Raw genomic sequence first — 24,391 nt, 5'->3', positions numbered from 1 at the left:
CTGACCCTCAGCATAGGGTGTGTACCTGCTACGGGGGGTTTCCAGGTGAAAACCAGCTGGGGGTTGAGGCTACCGGTTCGGCCCTTGACATACGCTCCCTCCACCATCAGGGACTCTGGCGACCCCATGAATGGACCTCCCAGGTGAGGCGGGAGGACACCATTCTGGCAGCCTGAAGACATGAAACGTATTGTGTACAGAAAAAATTGTTCATCACATGCAAAGCTTGCATCTTATTCATTCTAAACAATTCATCAAACACCTTTGTGGGAATTCTGGGTCAATGGGTCAGAAAAAGTCCAGTTTGGTGAGGTTTTGACAGTGGTCCCGTTAAATAATGAGACTGAATCCCTTCTTGTGTCAAGTTCTCAGAACAGATTGCAAACACAATTTCCCATCAACTGGGTGTCAACACATTTTCCAAATCTTTTCACGTTTTTAATCAATGTGTTCAAATGATTTGGTGCACTTCACGAGGTAAGGCCATTTTTATGACAATATATAAAATAGCTATGTGATAAATCGCAAAGAACAAGGTTGAACAAAGTGTGGTTTATTTCACGGTAAAACATTGTTCTATCATGACATCATTTCTGGAGATTCAAATATGGGCTCGCAATTTGACGAAGTCGTACATTATTTTTGAGAGGGAATTGCCTTGTAACTTGTTCATCCTGAGTGGGCGCTGCCATTTTGTTTGAAGCAAAGGCAAGTGATGTGAGAGGTGGAATCTGATAACTCATCATGGCCACTGATGGCGCTAGGATCAAGCCACAGAATTCCAGCGTAGTTCGGCATTATACATCACGTATGTTGCTGTAGCCATATGTAGAACATATGTTATGTTGCTGTAGCCATAAGTAGAACATATGTTATCATGGTTATATATCACATATGTTGCTGTAGCCATATGTAGAACATATGTCGTCATAGTTATACATCACATATGTTGCTGTAGCCATATGTAGAACATATGTTATCATAGTTACACATCACATGTTACTGTAGCCATATGTAGAACATAAGTTATCATGGTTATACACCACATATGTTGCTGTAGTCATATGTAGAACATATGTTGCTGTAGCCATATGTAGAACATAAGTTATCATGGTTACACATCACATATGTTGCTGCAGCCATATATAGAACATATGTTATCATGGTTACACATCACATATGTTGCTGCAGCCATATGTACAACATAAGTTATCATGGTTACACATCACATATGTTGCTGTAGCCATATGTAGAACATATGTCATCATATTTATACATCACATATGTTGCTGTAGCCATATGTAGAACATATGTCATCATGGTTACACATCACATATGTTGCTGCAGCCATATATAGAACATATGTTATCATGGTTACACATCACATATGTTGCTGCAGCCATATGTAGAACATATGTTATCATGGTTACACATCACATATGTTGCTGCAGCCATATGTAGAACATAAGTTATCATGGTTACACATCACAAATGTTGCTGTAGCCATATTTAGAACATATGTCATCATGGTTATACATCACAAATGTTGCTGTAGCAATATGTAGAACATAAGTTATCATGGTTACACATCACAAATGTTGCTGTAGCCATATTTAGAACACATGTCATCATGGTTATACATCAGATATGTTGCTGTAGCAATATGTAGAACATAAGTTATCATGGTTACACATCACATATGTTGCTGCAGCCATATATAAAACATATGTTATCATGGTTACACATCACATATGTTGCTGCAGCCATATGTAGAACATAAGTTATCATGGTTACACATCACATATGTTGCTGCAGCCATATGTAGAACATATGTTATCATGGTTACACATCACATATGTTGCTGCAGCCATATGTAGAACATAAGTTATCATGGTTACACATCACAAATGTTGCTGTAGCCATATTTAGAACATATGTCATCATGGTTACACATCACAAATGTTGCTGTAGCAATATGTAGAACATATGTTATCATGGTTATACATAACATATGTTGCTGTAGCCATATGTAGAACAGGTGATCAAGATCTGGACAATGTCACCATGAGGGATAATTTCCTCAATCGAAGCACCCATAAAATATGACTGGATGACCAGAAACAAAGGCAGTTGATAGAAGCAGGGCGGAAAGTTTACCAGTTAAGACACTGCCAACTTGACATAAAGCATGGCCAGTGAAAAGGGATTCTACTGTTGCACATGGAACATCCACTGTCCAAAAACTCAATGTTCACTCCAACTTTTCTTAGGTATATTTAGCATTATATTGTCTTGCTGTTTAATGCTGCACTCAGCAATATTCCAGCTATATGATGAAGGTCTGTGAATAATCAAGTCTGGACCAGAAAATTCAGACATTGACTTCATGAGCATTGATCTACACCATTAGGATACGATGACAAGCATCAACGAGCCTGTTCATTCGATCCCGTTAGTCGGCTCCTATGACATTCTATCGATCTTCATGGGGGGAGACAAGCATGGGTTGGAGGAGACCAATTCTATCCCGAATCATTACGGGGGGAGACAAGAATGGGTTGCTGAAGACCGATTCTAACCCGGATATTCATGCCGGGAGACAAACATGGGTTGTTGAAGACCAATTCTAACCAAGATCTTCATGCAAGGAGACACTTAGCATGGGTTGCTGAAGACCAATTCTAATCCGGATCTTCATGGGGTGAGACAAGAATGGATTCCTGAAGACCAATTCTAACCCAGATCTTCAACGCTTTTGTATTGCTTAATTACTTTACATAAGCTATTGTGGACTAAGTTTTATACTCACTGCTTGTGCCGAACAAACTGCAAGTCAGGGGATCCCTCTACAACACAAACACAGTCATGAGACCAGGTGACACAATATATACTATATTTTCAAAAAATGCCCTTTCATTTTGCCAAGATTGTAGAGTTTTCAAGAGGTTACAATGCACACATAGAAAAAACATGATGCTTTCATCTATTTCATGTACAAGATAGTGATCATCACTAAGATAATAAGGCTACTATATTTGTCGTAACAGGCGACTCTACTTGTTGTAAGAGGCAACTAATGGGATCGGGTGGTCAGGCTCGCTGACTTGGTTGATGCATGTCATCGTATCCCAATTGCATGGATCGATGCTCATGATATTAATCACTGGATTGTCTGGTCCAGACTTAATTATTTACAGACCACCGCCATATAGCTGGAATATTGCTGAGTGCGGCGTTAAACAACAAACCAAACCAAACCAAAACACTCAGATAATATCATGTACAGTTGAACACCGCTGTGTTGAACTTTGATGTGTTGAACTTATGGTTGTCTCGAAGTAGGAAGTGTAGTAGTAGTGGCAGTTTGTAAATAATCGAGTCTGGACTAATCCACGGATTGGCATCATGAGCATCAATGTATGCAATTGGGACATGATGACATACATCAACCAAGTCAGTGAGCCTGACTACCCGATCCTGTGATCTCGACTCTTACGACAAACACTGGTTGCTGAAGACCAAATAAAACTCGGATCGTCATGGGTCAATATAACACTAACATAACATTATACAATACAAAGATAATATGTATAACACGAAGACAATATCATGTACATAACACTTCGATAATTAGAGGTGTAACGATACGGTGGGGTCACAATACGATACACTGAGAGTGTGATACGATTTGTATCACCCCCCCAAACCCCCCACCCCCCCCCCCCCCACCCCATACAGTATTTTTATTTCAAAAGTTGATATTCTTTTTTTTATGTAGGTGAATCTCAGCCCTGAATTATTTGTTATTAAATTTCAGATCAAAGATGGGATATTGTTGGGCAGAAACATATTGGCTGCCGGCAACTGTGAATGTTATGCTTTTTATAGCCAAGCATGAAATATTGGAGAATCTGTGTAAGCTGGTTTACACCACTATCGACAATATGTATATAACACTAAGACAATATGTTTACAACACTAAGATAATATATATATATATATATATATAACACTATGATAATATGTACATAACACTAAGATAATATATGTATAGCACTAAGATAATATATGTATAGCACTAAGATAATATGTACATAACACTAAGATAATATATATATAGCACTATGATAATGTGTACATAACACTAAGATAATATATATATAGCACTAAGATAATATGAATATAAAACTAAGATAATTTGTATATAATTCTATGATAATGTGTACATAACAATAAGATGTGTATTATGTATATAATACTATGATAATATGTATATAACACTAAGATGATATGTATATAACACTAAGATAATATGTACATAACACTAAGATAATATATGTATAGCACTAAGATAATATGTACATAACACTAAGATAATATAAATATAGCACTATGATAATGTGTACATAACACTAAGATCATAAATATATATATAGCACTAAGATAATATGAATATAACACTAAGATAATTTGCATATAACTCTATGATAATGTGTACATAACAATAAGATGTGTATTATGTATATACTATGATAATATGTATATAGCACTAAGATAATATGTAAATAACACTAAGATAATATATATAAAGTACTAAGATAATATGTGTATAATACTAAGATAATATGCATATACTAAGATAACATGTACATGATGTATATAATACTAAAATTATATGCATATATACTAAGATAATATGCACATAACACTAAGATTATATCATGTATTTTACACTAGATTTGTATATAACAAGATAATAGAGATCAAAGCAAATTCTGTTTTTTTGACAGGCACAAAAAATATTTTTATCATGACAGTTCCTGAATTCAAGGTTAGCTTCAAATGTTTCCTGTGAAAAGCAAACGTTTTGAAACCATTATATCACCTATAATGACATAGTTAACATACAGTCTTACTGAAGCTATTCTATAATGTTAACTGTGCTGTAAACTTCGGAATATGTTTGTCTTGAAAATTGTATGTTCTGTGGGCAATGTGTAGCAACCACTGTTAGATTTCCTTTGACACAGAGATAAGCCTAAAGGGAGTCGCTGTTACACACAGACTAACATGAAATACATGGGTCTCTTTGAGAAAAGAGGAGACGCTGTATACAAATGGACTGTCAGTCTATATGAGACACATGGGTCTCTTCAGCTTTGTTTGTTTGTTGTTTAACGCCGCACTCAGCAATATTCCAGCTATATGACGGCGATCTGTAAATAATAGAGTCTGGACCAGACAATCCCGTATTTGACATCATGAGCATCGGTCCATGCAATTGGGATACTATGACATGCATCAACCAAGTCAGCGAATCTGACCACCCGATCCCGTTCAGATGGGTCTCTTCCGTGAGCATTGAGATAAAAGGAGACACTGTATACAAATGGATTGTCAGTCTGTGTGAGACACATGGGTCTCTTCAGCTTTCAGATAAGAGGAGACGCTGTATACAAATGGATTGTCAGTCTGTGTGAGACACATGGGTCTCTTCAGCTTTCAGATAAGAGGAGACACTGTATACAAATGGATTGTCAGTCTGTGTGAGACACATGGGTCTCTTCAGCTTTCAGATAAGAGGAGACACTGTATACAAATGGATTGTCAGTCTGTGTGAGACACATGGGTCTCTTCAGCTTTCAGATAAGAGGAGACACTGTATACAAATGGACTGTCAGCCTGTGTGAGACACATTGGTCTCTTCAGCTTTCAGATAAGAGGAGATGCTGTATACAAATCTAAACTGAGGGAAATAATCGGTCATTATGAGACAAATGCGAACATGATACTGTTTAATGATTGCCCACATTGATTGTCTGCCCACATTTGTTGAGTTGATTATTACATCAATATCATGACACGAAACGTTCATTACAACCAATCCCTGAATCAATACACATGGAACAGACTGAAGCTGTTGTGCTGCGGTCAGATTTCATAATGTTATAAAAACTACCACACAATTCTCTGTCTCAACCTCATGACTTGCATGAGAATAGGATTAACACATAAACACATTCCAGCTGATATTGGTTAAAAGAGGAAATTGATACAAATATTTGTTTCAAAATTCATTAACATGTAACTTATAATAAAGAGACTCTTTCAGCTTTCAAACAGCCATATGAATGCTCCATCTCAACTTATGACTTGCATGAGTACACGATTAACACATGTACACATTCCAGCTGATATTGATTAAAAAAGATAATAGATACAAATATTTGTCTCAAAATTCATTAAGACATAAATAAGTAACTCTTTCAGCTTACAAACAAACAAAGTAAGAGTGAGGTGGAAATTGTGCATTATTATCGGTGAAGTAAGAGTGAGGTGGAAATTGTGCATTATTATCGGTGAAGTAAGAGTTAGGTGGAAATTGTGCATGTAAGAGTGAGTGAGTGAGTATGGTTTTACGCCGCTTTTAGCAATATTCCAGCAATATCACGGCGGGGGACACCAGAAATGGGCTTCACACATTGTACCCATGTCGGGAATCGAACCCGGGTCTTCGGCGTGACGAGCGAACGCTTTAACCACTAGGCTACCCGACCGCCCCAGTAAGAGTGAGGTGGAAATTTGGTATTATCATCCGTGAAGTGAAAGTGAGGTGGAAATTTGGTATTATCATCTGTGAAGTAAGAGTGAGGTGGAAATTTGGTATTATCATCTGTGAAGTAAGAGTGAGGTGGAAATTGTGCATTATCATCCGTGAAGTGAGAGAGGTGGAAATTTGGTATTATCGTCCGTGAAGTGTGAGTAAGATGGACATTTGGTATTATCATCCGAGAAATAAGAAAAATATGTCATAAACATGATAAAACACTTTTTTACTGCATAAAGTTCTCAGTGTTGTGTGAACAGTCCGTCCGAAAAGCAACAGGAGACTGGATGATGAGCTCAATTTATGAACACAGTTCTTTTATTAGGCCTCTGAACCAAAATACCGAGAAAGTCGAGAGAGAAAAAGTGAGCACAATAATTACCATTTTTAAAAACTATAACTGCTGACCTGAATAACTTTTGTATTACAGAATAAAAAAATGAATTTCTAGAATCTCAGTATAAGATGACTTTGCAATCAAAAATCGCTACTTTGCAGAAGGAATCACTTCTGCAATGATTTACATGGCAATTAATGCAGTTGAGCTGAGTATCGCCTGATATCTTGCGATGCAATTTGTATCATGATACGGACTGACGATACTACTGGTATCACAACACACCACATCAGATAGGAAGAAATGATAAAACCTCACACATTAATATATTGTTATCTCAAAACATTTAACAAAGAAATTCACAAGAACAAATCAGTTATAAAGAAGGGATGGTTATTGAATGTAACAGTTAGTCAGCGCATCTTCGGCTACCATGTCCTTGTGTTTTGCCATGCTTACAGGTGGCGCAGTGCTACTTCTGCTATTAAGGGAGGTAACTCTATTAGTTCCTGTTCTATTTATAGTGTATTTCGTTCTCACAAACTGATGACTCAAGAATAGCGTGTACCTAAGTATTGATGATATCGTAGGTATCAGTGAATCGTTAAAGGCCTACAATGCAGTGTTAACAGTAATGGGCAGTAACTCCCGCCACATCTGGGTTCCTGGAGAATTTGCCTTGTCATGTAAGAATCTTTTTATTTATTTTTCTTTCCCTACCATACTGATTTGTTTGAGAGGGAATTTGTAAACCAATAATAAAAAAAAAAGACCTAAACCGTGCATGGCAAAAACTGCCCCAGGGCAACCAAATCAGGTAATTTATGACAAATCAATTTAATCCTAAAAAAATCAGAAAGAAAATATTTAATTGTGCTGCATCAACGTTTGCAATAATAGAATCATCTCTAAATCGTCTCTAAACTTGGTTACATTTCAATAGGTCTTAAGCAGCCCATGCTTGCTGTAAAAAGCGACTATGCTTGTCTTAAGAGGCGACTGACAGGATCGGGTGGTCAGACTCGCTGACTTGGTTGATGCATGAATTCGTATCCTACATTGATGCTCATGATATCAATCCCTGGATTGTCTGTTCAAGACTCGATTATGTACAGATTGCCGTCATAAAGCTGGAATATTGCTGAGTGCGGTGTTAAACAACAAACAAAAAACATTTCGAACCTTGTATCATGTATACATTAAGGCTTTGGTTGAGACAGCAATCAGCAATCAGCAATCAGCAGACATAAAATACTTGATGTGTAACAATCAACTCCTGGTCATAATGGAAGCTCATAACAGGGCAATAAACATGTGCTACATTCACGTTCATAGGTAAAGCATGGGTTGGTTACAGCTGTGACCAAACAGTCATAAACAGCATGGTATGTATCATCCATTCAAAGTCTATAGTTCCATGGTCCCACAGTGTCAGACAGTCATAACAATACTATTACAGCTGTAATTACACATACAACTTAACTGTATATCAGGTTACACACTGTTAAAAAGGCTAGTCTAGGCTTCACTGGTTGATGTGATTAGCATATGTTTAACTTGAGCAGGAATACTGTCAGCATTGTAAGGGGACACTTCACACAATGGCTTCGCAGTCTAACATGTTTTCCGCAGAGATTTTGATAACGTTCAAAATGAAAAGGAACTTGCAATTTACAAACACATAACCTTCAGTTCTATGCTCAAGGGATTTACAGACAACACACAAACTTCAGTTACATGCTCAAGGATTTTACAGACAACACATAACCTTCAGTTATATGCTCAAGGATTTTACAGACAACACATAACCTTCAGTTACATGTTCAAGGATTTTACAGACGGCACATAACCTTCCGTTACATGTTCAAGGATTTTACAGACAACACATAACCTTCAGTTACATGTTCAAGGATTTTACAGACAACACATAACCTTCAGTTACATGTTCAAGGATTTTACAGACAACACATAACCTTCAGTTACATGTTCAAGGATTTTACAGACAGCACATAACCTTCCGTTACATGTTCAAGGATTTTACAGACAACACATAACCTTCAGTTACATGCTCACTGAGCTAACTTTGGATAATTAAAACATTACAATACTAATTAAGTTTGAGAGACATATTGAATGTTAATCTGTTAATCTAATTTAAAATTCAAAATCCTCAAAACCATTCCTTAAAATTCAATAAACAATATCCATTTAGACACCTCTCACAACAAACCTAAGTTAATTGGGACATATTCTACATACAACCCCCACGGATGTGGCTTAATTTAGTGACATACATTGTGTGTAATGTATTTTTCTTATTTAGAGCCAAGACATCCCTGATAATGGTTATTAAGCAGAACAAATATGTTACTGTTATATACCCTCCGGAAGTAAGAATAGATCCCCATCATCCCACTGTTGATCACAAGAAGTCCCTACCCTAGATGAAGGAGTCAGGCATCATTCACAAAGTGAATTGCAGCTCGTGAGAGTCGTTTGATTATTTAGCTGGAACATAGCTGATGGAACTTAACGAAATATTCACTCTCTCACTTAAGTATACTTAAACATCGTGCTAAGGCATGTGATTTGTAACCTACTACTGACCTGTGAGATTTTGAGCATTTTTGAGAGCCAGACTGAAGAATATTTTGCAAAAACACAAATGTTATGGTATCAAATTTACAATTTACACAACATTTATATTTTGTTTTTATTTCAAAATATATACTTTAATTATGATTAGAGAAAATAATTGTCAATGTGTTCAATAGAATGAATGCCTATTCAATTGTTCTTCTGAATTTCTATTATATAACCATTATGTCAACTAATATATTTCTTGTAACGCCACAATATTTGATAATTTGTTTGTATTATCTTATCCTTATCATGTTAATTCAGGAGCCAACCGTAACTTTATTTTCAAAAAAGAGCACAAAAGAAAATGCATATCTAACACTGAAAACTTTGCAGAAGTTTTACAATATAATATAATACTCAAAAGAAGTTAACAATACTATTAAAAAGAAGTTAACTATACTACTCAAAGAGGTAAAAGAACACCCAATTCTTTCATATTACTTTAGTTAATCTCTCATGGTATGAAAGATAAACTATATTGATATGAAAGAATCAGGTGTTCTTTAACTTCTTTTGAGTAGTATAGTTGGAGGATCAATTGGGTTTCTTTTAAACACATAAAATCTATCTACACCATTTTGAAATTAAAAAATACAGTTGGTGTCTACATGTTGAAGGTTTTATCAACAAGCAAATATAAATCATTATAAACTACACATGGATACAGCATTGTCAACTGTGTCACAGACTTATCTTATCTGAAAACAAGGAATACAATTAAAATGAACAAAATGTTTTGTCTGGCCGAGTTTGAGGACAATGTTGACATCTGCTGCCCCTCCTGGGGAAAGCATTGGGATGAGGATGTTAAATAGCGCTGTTCCTGATTAACATTTTCAACATCAGTTTTAAAGTGACAATGTTGACATCTGCTGCCCCTCCTGGGGAAAGCATTGGGATGAGGATGTAAAAAAATTTTTTTACTCATTAACCTTTTCAACATCATTTTTAATTTTTTCTGAGGTTTGGTCGAAAGCATGTGGTCTCCTTGTGATCAACATGATCAATACTCTATAAACACTGTGCACAAAAGGGGGGAAAGAGTTAGGGTAGGGATGTAAATATCAAGGTGAAGTTTTTCCTCTTAAACATTTTTTCAGCTTCATATCTAGGTCATTTTTTTCAACAACATGTGGTATGTGCTACTCAATGGAAGATAAGAATCACAAACCTTTGATCAACAGAGATCAAGGGTACTATAACATCTCGTCTGCTCATGAAGATCTAATCAAGCAATAGACTATTTTATAGGGGTGACTATTGGTCTGGAAATAACTATTGCGATAACTCTTGATATTGAAAGAAACTATTATGATAACTATTGATATTGCAAGCAACTATTCCAATAAATATCGATAATTTCAGTGTATCATTTTTATGGATTTTAGAGTTGAATTAAACCTTGGAACTGAAGTTTTCTTTGAATGTCATAACCATAACAAAAAATAAAAAGTAAAGTTTGAAATATTTCCTTTACCCTAATAATTTAAGAAAAAGAAACTTCCACATTACCATGTATAAATTACTACCACTCATGATCAAAAGCAAAAAAAAATTGAACAGCATTGCATGTATTTTATTGAAACTGTAAAACTATGGTAAATACAATCAAAACTATCGATATTCCAAACTGAAATCGATAATATTGATCGGAAACTGATTTAACAATTGATTTATTGATAACCAGTACACCCCTACAATTTTAATTGGGATCCAATCAGCTTGTCATAACTGTTTAATTCTCTTAATCCTCAATGTACATCTAGGTTGATTACCAGTGTGCGGTCATAGCGACTGATTTCTGACAACCATTTGATTCCAAAGGCTCATTACCCTGTAGCCATGACATGTGCATGTCTCCAAAACTTAATTGTCATTATGTATTAGGCGCTAATCTCCGTTGTTAATCCTCACCACCATTTCATTGTATATTGACTGTCAGCCAACCTTGGCTACTATATCACTTCCTGTTAATTACTGTTATTTATAGTATGACATTTATTGCCTTAACTGTTCATCCCCTGAGCTGTGTCGGTTCATCACCCCCAGAAGTCCCAAGTCCAGAGCAACGTCATTGTCTGTCCATTGTTGTTCATTACTATGTATGTGTTACCATTACACTGTTAGTCAGCTTGGTATTCCAAGTGTTGGTGTAGGGACGACCTCGAGCAGGATGTGCCGCTTGTAGGAAACGTCCTGAGGTTGAGCTGGAGCTCCGCTCACCTCGTGCATGCCTGAGCCGGAAGGTCCGCTCATCGCTGTGTTTGTGTTGTCAGAGCAGGTAATACGCTCATTGTGCATTTGTTGTTTATTGTTTACATGTTGTGCATAAAACGTTGCGGGCCAGTGATGTTGATTTTGTCCTTGATTCCCCCCAAGAGCTAAATCCCCGTCGACATGAATGTTGACAGTGCTTCGTTACCTGTGTGCTATTTGTTATTTGTACTGTACATTTGGCTTCATCCAATTATCTGCTTGTTATCTGTTACCGTTGTTGTCAAGTTGAATCTGCTGCCTATCACAACATGTCATGCATATAAACTAGGGCTGGGACGGGTGTGGGGGCTACCCGGGTAGTAAATGTGGACTCGTCCCAGCCCTCATCACTTGGTTGTTGTCACACCAGCTTAATAACGGTGTAAGAATCTACATCAAAACGTCGCTATATGCAATAAACCAGTTGTTATCCATAAAGTTGTACGTTTTCTTTTTATTTTGTAGATACATATTTTTAAGTAAGATAACATTATTTCTTGGACTAAATGACCATCTATTGACACCTGCATGAAACAACTGAAACTCACAACTTTAGAGATCATTTGAGAAACAAACAGAGTCACAACATCCTAAATAAAACACTTTTTAGTATTTTTTACATTAGAATGTCACCAACAGAGCTCCAGATAACTCTTTGAGCAATTGAGTTTTTAATCTAGGTTTTCTATTTTAATTGGGTTATTACATTTTTCATTGGCTGACCAATATTTTTTTCACTCATCTAGGCATCCCTCTATTTGGCTTTTCCCACAATAAGTGAACTTTTTAATATTTAAAAACATGAAATAATGTTTTACATGTATATATTTACTGTTCTAAATATATATGCATGACTCGGAACGTAAATTAGCTCGTAATTGTGTACACATGCTGAAAAAGCTTCATTGGGTATTTACACGAGCTGTTTTTATACATTTGAGTTTTTGATTTAATCCATGCGTTTCTGTACTCAAGTGAATTGAAAGAAATTGGGTTGTGAATATTGTGGGGGGGGGGGGGGGGGGTATTTTACACAAATAGACTGCTTATCTGTTGCTCTGCACCAAGATACGTGACATGTAACAAATTTCTTTGTGAAGCTGCAGCTGGGATATTGTTTGCTTTACTTGTTCGAGGAATGTATTCCATGCATGTGGATATTGACGGATACATTCCTTGACCAAGCAAAGTGTCCAATACGATATATACAACTTTTCATCAGTTGTGATTACAAAACTTTCATAATTTTTTCATTTGCTGGAGCACTCAACAGAATCACTCAACAGTTGTCCAAGTTCCTTAAAGTAATCTTGGTGAATTTCCTCTATACAAAACAGACATCACCATGTCATAGCTTTCACAGACCTTTACATATATAAACATGTAAATGCATGATATAATTAGAAATATAAGGTGAAATCACTAGTCTGTGTTACAAGACAAAATGGTGTAAACCCTGCAAATATGCCTTCAGGCTCGACCTGTGAAGATCCAAGGTAGACAAATGGGTAGAATAGGTCTTCAGCAACCCATGCTTGCCGTAACAGGCGACTATGTTTGTCATAGGAGGCGACTAACGGGATCGGGTGGTCAGGCTCACTGATTTGGCTGACGCATGTCATCGATCCCAATTGCGTTGATCGATGCTCATGATATTAATCACTGGATTATCTGGTCTAGACTTGATTGTTTACAGACCGCCGTCATATAGCTGGAATATTGATGAGTGGGGCATTAAACAACAAACCAACAACCAACAGCCTACAGGCTAGCGACCAGTTATCCCTGATCACCAATTATCTCTAATTCCCCTTTATAGCACGCATGTGATCGCATCTCGTTTTACTTTTGCTATTCGTAATCACCTTGCTCCAATACAACTTTAGAAAAGACACCCAGGCGGTGTCACATGACGCACATGACACTTCACGCAAATATACAAATAAAAAAATATGATGATGCACTCTCAGATCTGTCATCACTTTCTATCTGTCTGTCATTTCTTCCCCAAAATACCATTCTGAAACCTATTTGAGCTATATTTCCAAAACTGCATTGCCGGTGTATATCGCAAAATCCATAGTACATAGTGTTAAGGATAAGCATAAGTAGATCGAAATTCTTGAATATTGTTTTTTGTCAGTTTGCAGGCGACAGATTGACAATAGCATTTGTTATAAATTTTGATGAATAAAAACATTAGTGTAATACCTGAGATTCTAAAAAATTTAATTTGTTTAACTGAAGCAGTGCACGTTATCATGTGGCATGTGCAGTTAAGACAATGGCGGCAACTGGTACAGTAAGTCTCATTAAAATCAGATCTTAGTTCTCGGCACCACCAAACAAAGATCTGAGGACATCCCATTGTGGGTCACGTCAGAACGACCTTTCATCTGACCAATCAGAGCATTGCTTATCAGATCACAAAAGTGACAGTTGGAATGCAATTTTTTTACTGTGCAACCTCAAAAAAAAAACACACAGTGTATTCTGAATGACAGTTATGGGCTTTATGTTTGTATTCATACATTCTAGACCATCTGTTAGCCATTCCAGAATGTTCTATTGTTCCGTTTTTAATTGTGTTATCGAGTATTTGTCAAAATATGTTTCAAAGCGTAGTCTCGTGAAACTCGTGCCGTAATGCTTGATTAAGCTGCCTTCTGATTGGCTATTGTCGACTTCTTGTTAGTCGTTCTATTGGTTGGTCAAAGTTCGCGAAAGGTCGGTCTGACCTGACCCATAATGGAATGTCCTCAAATCTTTGTTTAGCGGTAGCGAGAACTAAGATCTGATTTTAATGAGTTTGCTATCGTAGCGTTATACCAGAAATAAACTGAATCTTATTCCATGGACAGAAATAAGCTCATTTGCTCATAGTTTCATAAAAATTAAAGTTATTAATATAGTCAGTTTTGTACACGGAATATGTAACAAATAAAATGATAAAAATGGCAATAAATTGTTGGTGACCAGTACATGTTGTACTTAATTCCAAGACAAAGTTTATTTCTTTTATTTCAGTTTATCTATGTTCCTAAATTACTTCCTTCTTGCTCAAAAGGCTTTGCATGAAAACAAACATAAACAAAAGTGGTCATGCCATATCATGGCCATTCAGGGGTATAGATTGCACCCCTTCTGTGCACTACAATACACGAAAAACCAGTCAGTGAACAGTAATTAAGTAACCAACTTACAATTGACATCACCATACAAAAGAAACCAAAAAGACATTCCATCCTACAGGCTTGACCCTACTGTTCCCACTATCAGATAAACTGTGCACAAACTTCAAGTGTGCTTTCACTGGAATTTGTAGCTGTACACTAACATGCAGATGTTCAGAGCTCCAGATAAGCTTTTGGTGTTGTGGGTATTTTACCCATGCATTTTAAAATCATTGGGTATCAGTAATTCTATCTGGGTATTCAAATTTCTGTTACCCACTAGTTTTTACACATATGGGTATTTAAGTTAAATATTTAACAACACTATTCATCTAGTCCCTGATGTCGTGTGGGTTCGAGAGCTTTATAGGACTCAAAAATACCACGATACTTCCACAAGAAAGTTTCAAAATAAGTTGCTGATTTGCTAATCGAATACGCAGGGTTACATCACAATATTTTGATGATACGCACAAGTTTAATTTTGTAGCGTATCTGTAATGTTCGTTGCGTATTTGATATGCTTGGATTTTTTTTTACTGCGTATTTCTGCATTTCTGATGCGTATTTTACGCAGATACGCAGCTTATCTTGAGCTCTGGATGTCTTTGCCTTCGACCAGAAGGGTATCTGGGCGAAATTATATAACATATAAATTCCTGTGAAAATATCTCCTTTTCCCCCTTCACAAGATGAGAGAAACATATCATTTCACTCGACACATGAAATATCCCCTATGTATTAAAGTGAATAAGTTATAACAAATAACTAAAAGAAGAACACACCAGATGTACATGATGTACAGGACATTTTTTTTCATTTTATTTTTGTAATAATTTATAACAGTAAGCACTCACTTCATATGGTATCTATTTAGTAGCTACGTCACTGCTTTTAGGATACATCGGTCAATAAAAAGCATGTTTATTTGAGCACAGTTATGAATTCATCTGGTTTAATTACAAGTTCAAATACTACTTTCTGATATATATATTTGATAACACACAAAATGATACCAGCTTTCCGAGAGTATCGATCTCCAAATGTGAAATGTATATGCTAGAAATATGTAATTTAACCAACCTACTGCTGTATGTGTGACATTGTGTCATTTGTAAGGAATGTTACTCTGTTTATAAACATCATTCAGGATACTGGGTAGTTATATATTGCAGCAGCTCTGTGTATCTATTATAAAAATTGTAAAAATATGTGATGAGATATATAGCTACCAAAGCACACTACTCATCTCTCGAAAATGAATCACCGCCGCCCCCTCAGTGTAACGTCCCCGCACTTTGACCCCCCCCCCCCCCCCCCCCCACAATGCAACTGTTGCGCAACGTCTCGGTGTACGGTGTTGTTTGTGTGGTACTGACAGCCATTAGAATCAGCTCGAGTTATTTAAACGATCCTTGAAGAAAATATCAAACTCAAATCAAACTTGGCTGTTCACTGTTACTGACAACCCACTCGTGACCTCACATGTTTACTCAGAACACAGCCCTGATGCAGTGGTTTTCACGTGTACCGTGGCCAACGGACCATTGACATCATAAGTTACACTATATATACTGTTAAGTTTACGTACCTGGTCCACTCCCCATATATCCAGAGGTTCTGGTGGACCTGTTCTTGAACAGTTACCAGTCAAGTCAATCATCATCTGTGTTGCTACTACGGGTAGGAAAAACACACAAATAGACCAGAGACTGCCACTGACAGCCATGCCGCCTCTCTAAGTCTAACTCCAGACAAGTTCCATCCCAAAGAGTGGATATTGCAGTTCCGCGAATTCGGACGGTTATATTGAACCCAACTTCACTTATCGCCCTTGCATTACTGCGTCGTACACTATCCAGGCCACGTGTTTATCGCTTCCTTGTCGGTATATGTATAATTACAGGCAGCCAATTGCAGTCGCTCGGGCATAGATAATGTAATTTAAGTTATAGGACTCGATGTAAATCTAGCACGCAGTACGTTGTTCAAATGTGTTTCACATGAACTCGCATGAGCTGATACTGAGCGTGGTATTCAAGTTCAGTCAATTGTTGATAAATCAGGTCAGTGGACGTAACTTACACAGATAAAAATTTTAAGTGCGAGCTGGAGACGACGAAACTATATATTCATGCACTTGCAAGGTAGTTCCATGATATGAAAAATTATTATCATTTTTTGTTTGTTTGTTTGTTGTTTAACGTCGCTCAGCAATATTCTAGCTACCGGTATACGGCGGCGGTCTGTAAATAATTGAGTCTGGACCAGACAATCCAGTGATTGACAACATGCGCATCGATCCACGCTGTTGGGACACGATGACATGCATCAGCCAAGTCAGCGAGCCAGACCACCCCATCCCGTTAGTCGCCTCTTACGACAAGCATAGTCGTGTTTTAGGGCAAGCATATATGTTGCTAAAGACCTATTCTACCCCGGATCGTCTTGGGTCCCAAATTGAAGTGCAAAGATTAACCAAGACATTATTTCCATATACCTAATTTGTTAAATCAGTAAATGACTACAAGTCAATGAATAATTAACAATTATATTGAAACAGGGAGTTAGGTTCACAATGAGTGAGTGAGTTGGGTTTAACGCCGCTTTTAACAGTATTCCAGTTATATCACGGCGTGTCAGCTTAATGTGGGAGGAAAGCCCGAAGAAATGCAGGTCTCAGACGTTTACAACTTCGGTGAAACCCACGAGCACGGGTATGGTGCTGACATAATCGGTGCGAACCGGGATTCGAACCCACAATCATAGGTTTCTGGCGTGGAGGTTCACAATAAAACCAGGCAGTACAATGGTTGAAATGCATGGCTGTAGCCATCTTCCCGAGGCAAGAAAGTTAACTGACTTTAAAAGTCCAGTTCCCCTCCTTGCCGAACTAGGCTGGAATTCCTGGGCTCGATCGTAGCGCTACCAGTGGCTATTACGAGTTATGTACTTTCTATGCCGCTCCTATGGACCAATCAGATTCAACCTCTCGTATCACTTGCATTTGCTTCAAACAAAACGGTGGCGCCCCGTCAAGACGGTCTGATCGATAATGAAAATCTATATTGTGATAAAACGAGTCTTACAACGAGAAGTGCATCAAATCACGTGAGCACCTTGATTAAAAACATGAAAAGATTTGGAAAATATCTGTTGACAACGAGCTGCGGTGCAGATGCTTTGCAAATCCTGCAGTTGACCGAAATCTGCATGGCACTTTACGAACCGGATTTCGATTTCGGTGCGTGATTTTGATTGGACTATGCATAGACTCGTTAGTCCAGCCAAAATGTAACTCCATAATCCCAGCCTAGTTCGGCAAGGGTGGAAACTGGACTTTTATAGTCAGTTAACTCACTTGCATCGGGAAGATGGGCTGTAGCACACCAAGTTACATGCTCTACAGCATATGCCAGTGTACTCACAAGTGCCCAGCATTTTTCCACTGTCAAATGTCTTGAATGGGCCGGGTCACATGAGGCGGGTCCAGTCGTCTAAGGCGCTGCAATTCGCTGTGCAGTTGTGTCCCTTGGCCACGCCAGAAACCTATAAATGTGGGTTCGAATTCCGGTTCGTCCCGATTATTTTTCGAGGTTAACGTCTGAAACCTGCATCACTTTCCTCCCACATTAAGCTGACACGCCGTGATATAACTGGAATAATTTAATTTCATAGCTAAAACAAACAATCCATTATTAATCAGCAGTAGCACTTAAACATCATCGACTCTCATTTCTTACTTAATTTTTCGTTATTGTTCAGCTTCAAGATTCAAGATTCAAAATTCTTTATTTCAGTATTGGAGGCCTCGTGGCCCAGAGTACAATACATTTATATCTAATTTATTTGTGATCTTACACAATTGACATACAAGTATTCCATGATATGTGACGTACATAAATATGTTTGTTGGGTTTTTATGTGTGTGTTTTTTTAAATTTGAAACATACATTTCTCCTCAGACACAAAGCAAGACCTTTGATTGTTGACTGTGTTGTAGAGGACATTAGTTCTATTAATTTCTGACGAGAAGGATGTTTCTGGTAATATTGTGGGATGAATGTATTTCTACTTTGCTAATAATATGAACAGAAAAGTACAAAGTGGTACTCGTCCTCAACAACTAATTCATCACAGAAAAGCAGCAGCTGATCAACATTTGTTTTCGTATTATTTTTACTATAACGCAGTTTTTGTATTTTCAAACTACGAGAAAGAGTGCGGAACTTAGCTTATACACAGATCAAGTCTTTATCAAGTCTGTTCAGCTTCATATATTATTGTGAAATATAAAATTACTACACGATAAATCGCAACGAAGAACGAAGCGTGGTTTATTTCACGATAAACATTGTTCTGTCATGATGTCATTTCTAGAGATTCGATTGGTTGGTTGGTTTGTTGTTTAACGCCGCACTCAGCAATATTCCAGCTATATGACGGCGGTCTGTACATAATCGAGTCTGGACCAGACAATCCAGTGATTAATATCATGATCATCGATCCACGTAATTGAGATCGATGACATGCATCAACCAAATCAGTGAGCCTGAACCCCGATCCCGTTAGTCGCCTTTTACGTCAAGCAAAGTCACCTTTTTTACGGCAAGCATGGGTTGCTGAAGATCTATTCTACCCCGGAATCTTCACGGGTCTCTAGAGATTCGAACATGCGCTCGCAACTTGACGTCGTTTTTATTGGACGACGTTATTTTTGAGAGGGGAGCGTCTAGTGAATTGTTCCTCATAGATGTACATGGGCAACGCAGATAAACGCGATCAAGGCAGTTGTGATACGATGACACGCATCAACCAAGTCAGCGAGCCTGACCACCCGATCCCGCTAATCGTCTCTTACAACGAGATAGAGTTGGAGACAGGATTCCTTTTAAAATGATGTTTATATATTTTCTCGCTTGCGCCGTGTCTAAATCGTCAGTCTCGTCCCCATGGGGAGTGTGGAGTTACAGTCACGAGAGTTGAATAACACCGAGAGGTGGGGGTCCAGTCAGCGCAGGAAGTGACCTCCGCGACGGCTCTCTGTATCAGGGAAACACTTGTATGTTAAGTGTGTGTCATGTTAGTGGTTCGACGTCTCAAGTTGAAGGTCAGACTACGTATACCATAAACGCAATTATTGTTGCAACCCAATACTTAACTGTAAATCAGCTGTGTATGTTACGGACAATGTGGGCGGACATTGTAACGTTGTAGGGCTGTGGGTTTCCTCTGTTGTGTGCTGCGTTCCTTGTTAATAGACTTGAAAGGGATCGCATGGTTTTAATACATGACAAGGTGAGGGTAGGAGGGTGTGTGTGTTTAGTACGGTGGCCCATAAGGGACATGGAGTCTGTTTTTTAATATTTTGATGTTTCACTTACTTTTATCGTTACCTTTTGCAAATTTACACAATTTTTCATACAAATATGTCCCTTATGGGCCACCGTAGTTTAGTCTCCTGGTCTTTGCGCCTTTAACCTTGATACACATGCAACTATTTCATTCGTGTCATTTTACCATGGCGTAAAATAACACCAGGATCGAATATATTTGTACCGATAAAAAATTCCAGAATACCATATCCAAGTTGTTTCTGACAGTAGTCTCTGAATGAAAACCTTTTAAGATATTAAGGTTTCCTTTTTGTTAAATTGTCATTTAGTATATTATACAAACGATCTTCGAGAATGTCCTCATTTTCAGGAACTGAATGAGTGCATTTGGTTTTACACCGCATTTAGCAATATTCCTGCAATATCACTGCGGAGGACACCAGAAATGGGCTTCAAGCGTTGTGCCCGTGGGAATCGAACCTGGGTCTTCGGCGTGACGAACGAACGCTTTAACCACAAGGCTACCAGACCGCCCCTTCGGGAACTGAAGACATCTCGACTTGCTAAGGCGTTGTTGACTAGCTTGAGAATATGTTGTTTCTGGGTCTCTATTGTAAGGTCTTCTGGCCCACATAACATACAACACAGAGGTACGAACACAAGGCGTTTACTTCACAAGGACAATAACGAGACTGGTTACAATAGAAATCGGATCACGCGTCATAGTCTATGATTCCACGTGCAGCCACACACTTCTGTTGGGGACCGTTGCGTTCGGGCGAAGCTGTCCAGTTCCGGGAACAACCTCACACCCCTCCCCTATCAAGAAAGGTCTGGCACGACTTGATCAACACTTACGACGACTGTTTCTCTCGATGAACGATCTGATGACTTGACTTGCAGGAACTCACCATAACACTTGGATATCACAAATCCAGACTTGAAATGCTGTTTCTTGAACTTTTGTCCTCCCAATATTTTCACAGCAACACGATCACCAACATTAAACATCCTTGAAACTCTTTCAGATGTCTGTTATTGACGATGTAATTTAGCTGATGTATGAGATTCGACACACTTATCCCATAACTCTACACAGCCATCCATTTCCTCCCCCACAGAAGAAAAATCGTCTGTCACTAACTGGTTAATCAAACTGTTTCGACCAAACATAACAAAATACGGAGCAAAACCAGTGGTGCGATTTATCAACGAATTATGTGCTGATACATTTTCTGGCAAAACTCATAGGTCATAAGTCGAACAAGACGCATGGCACGCCGGCACACAACACATACTTATGTACATGTGTAGTGTCAGTACTGTCGCTGGCGCCCTCCATGCATAGAGAGATTTGGATATGATAGATCCAGATTGCCCATATGCTCTTGTGTAAGCATTGTGAACCGTTAACCCATGATAAGGCGTTAAAACATGTTTATGTGTCAAGACGTATTTCAATTTGACCTACCTCCCGACCAGTGTTAAATTAACCCGCTGGTCAAATCGTGGAATAAAACAATGAGTGAGGCCGATTCTGATACGGCCGAATATTGATAAGGGGTACATAAATCCTCACTCACTCTATCAAACGTTTGACAAGACCGTGAGTATTCATACGAAAGTGTCGCCTCGATCTGTATGGATTCAATCTTGCATGTGACATATATAAAAGTATCAATCCCCTGAGGCGTTGCCGTTTTATTACCATTAAGGCATATACTGATATATTCATCTATATATTCATACCATATATTCATCTGCTTCTAGCCCCAGCGGGTCGCTGCATTATTCAATACAACGCAAGCAATTGAAAACTGGCGTCTCCCTTGCAGCGTGTCCTTGATTCGCCCTTGCCCTAAGGCGCTTTAACACGTACATTTACACCCGTAACTGAAATCAACCCGGAGAAGGAATGCGTCATAAACTGGTTGTTGGTGACACTGTTCACAGGCATGCACTGAGATATGCTATTTTTGTTTGTTGTTTAACGACGTACGCAGTGTCACCGGGTCGTAATACTGCTCTTGTCACGGTTAAGTGATCCTAGCGCTCTTTTCGTCACCACTCGCCCCTTTCCGTAACCTGCAACTTGTGTCCCGTAATAACCCGAGTTTGTCACGAATGCGTACCGCTCCCCCGCTTTAATTGTCCGGTTTCCGACACCGTTCGGCGAAGTCCGGCGGTCTTCGTTGTACAGTGTCATTGAATTAGTGAGAGAATTAATGACTCTCGTATTTTGTTTTCTTGTGATTTAATGGCAAACCCTTGCTATGTATTGACTTGATGTTTGTTATCTCCTATTTGTTCGCTACGTTATTGACCGTGGCCTTGTTGTAGAACGTCCGCCCGGAGGGCGGAAGGTTCGGGGTTCGATCCCCGGCCGCGTCATACCAAAAGACGTTTAAAGAAAGTACTTGTTGTTAGCCTGTCTGGCACTCGGCATTAAGGGGCTAAAAACAAGGACTGGTCGGCTCGGAGTTAGTATATATACTGTGTCTGAGTGGGGTATTCATGTTAAACTGCGGCATGGTATCTCAGTGAGCTAGCACGTCGCTATGTAAGTGCAATAATCTTGGACGCGACGTTAATCCCAATTTCACCTCACCTCGCTACCTTATTCATGTATTGAACATGTTTTTGTAACTATGATTTTCAAACATAAGGGGAATTTATATGTACACTCAGATATTTCTAATGTATCTATGGTCATTTTTGCCTCCTCAAGAATTGTACACAGCTTGTCGTAAATCTTTAATGATGCATCTTCCGTATGGATATAGTAGTTAGTTTGCTACTCGTGTTTTGACATTGTTAACAAACACACTTTGGCTAAGGCCCCTATACTACTGTATTCCCCGGCTGTCCAAGAGAGATTGTTCTCTCCGAGGTCCGCGCGCAGTATATAATCTTTGTCAAGATCTTGTGTCTTTACCCCTTGTTAGGCTTTGTTAGATCTCCAACGATAGGCATGCTACTGGGTGGTCGCGGGGCACTTTTGATCTAGCACTGACTTACTCTGAGTAAGACTTAGTTAGTGAGTATGGTTTTACGCCGCTTTTAGCAATATTTCAGCAATATCACGGCGGGGGACACCAGAAATGGGCTTCACACTTTGCACCCATGTCGGGAATCGAACCCGGGTCTTCGGCGTGACGAGCGAACGCTTTAACCACTTGGCTACCCGACCGCCCCCTGGTTTGTATTAAGCTAACTAGGGTTTCCAATACTCAGTTTTTCTGTTAATCCGTGGATAAGCAACCTTCCCTTGATTGTCTAGCTTTTGGGGAATTTTAGAATTCCCTTGCTCAGATAAAGCGTCTGAATCGATAGTTTTTTAGACTCCTATGATATTTATACGCTCTCGTCGATTTTATTGTCCACGTGACTTGTTTTAGGAATAGACCCTCTGTGTTTATTTCCCCTTATTTAACCCAGACGAGGTTATTCACTCATTAGAAAGTGGAGTTAATTAATTCAGGTGTTAATTGATCGCAGCCTGCTTAATCGGCTGTTTACGCATCTTGTTCATATCTTGTCAAAGTGTTGGTTTAGCTACTCTGATTTTATTTCTGTAATACAGTTGCTTAGCTAAGTCGCTTGTGTATTTGGTATATTTGCTTGATCATTGTCAGTATAGACTGAGTTATTTTTATCCCTTTGTTGTCAACTATAGGTGCCATTAGCTGTGAATAATAAACCTGTGAGCCTATGACCTGTTTTCGTTATTTCTTTGTTTTATGACAGTCCTGATCATTTGAGCCACAGGCGTCCGTATCTAAAAATAGACGCCCTCATGCATATTCATGACCATCTCGGGCTCGCTTGTGGAGATGGTCATGAATATGCATGAGGGCGTCTATTTTTAGATACGGACTCCAGTGTTTGAGCACAGCTCCATGACACGCAACAATATTCCAGCGATATGACGGCGGTCTATGAATAATCGAGTCTGGACCAGACAAACCACTGCTTGGCATGAGCGTAGGTCTACGCAATGGGGATACGATGACATGCATCAACCAAGTCAGCGAGCCTG

The 24,391-nt window shown here is 38.5% G+C and overlaps 1 protein-coding gene across 2 annotated transcripts in view; it reads right to left on the bottom strand.

Annotated features, from left to right (window-relative positions):
* The window catches only part of LOC139444711 (interleukin cytokine receptor-related protein 1-like), a 48,813-nt gene extending 31,964 nt beyond the window's left edge, over positions 1 to 16,849 (bottom strand). For both annotated transcript variants that reach the window (XM_071225641.1, XM_071225642.1), the window contains exons 1-3: positions 16,608 to 16,849; positions 2,810 to 2,846; positions 26 to 172 (exon numbers count right to left, since the gene is read on the bottom strand). In XM_071225641.1, coding sequence (XP_071081742.1) covers positions 26 to 172; positions 2,810 to 2,846; positions 16,608 to 16,745 — 322 coding nt within the window. In that variant the 5' untranslated portion in view covers positions 16,746 to 16,849. The remainder of the gene's footprint in view (positions 1 to 25; positions 173 to 2,809; positions 2,847 to 16,607) is intronic.
* Positions 16,850 to 24,391: the final 7,542 nt, after the last annotated feature.

This window comes from Haliotis cracherodii, unplaced genomic scaffold (genome assembly GCF_022045235.1).
Source record: "Haliotis cracherodii isolate W230 unplaced genomic scaffold, xgHalCrac1.p SCAF_6, whole genome shotgun sequence".
NCBI classification, from domain to species: Eukaryota; Metazoa; Mollusca; class Gastropoda; order Lepetellida; family Haliotidae; genus Haliotis; species Haliotis cracherodii.
Note: the sequence above shows the minus strand (reverse complement) of the source record. Positions and strands in the feature narration are given on the sequence as shown.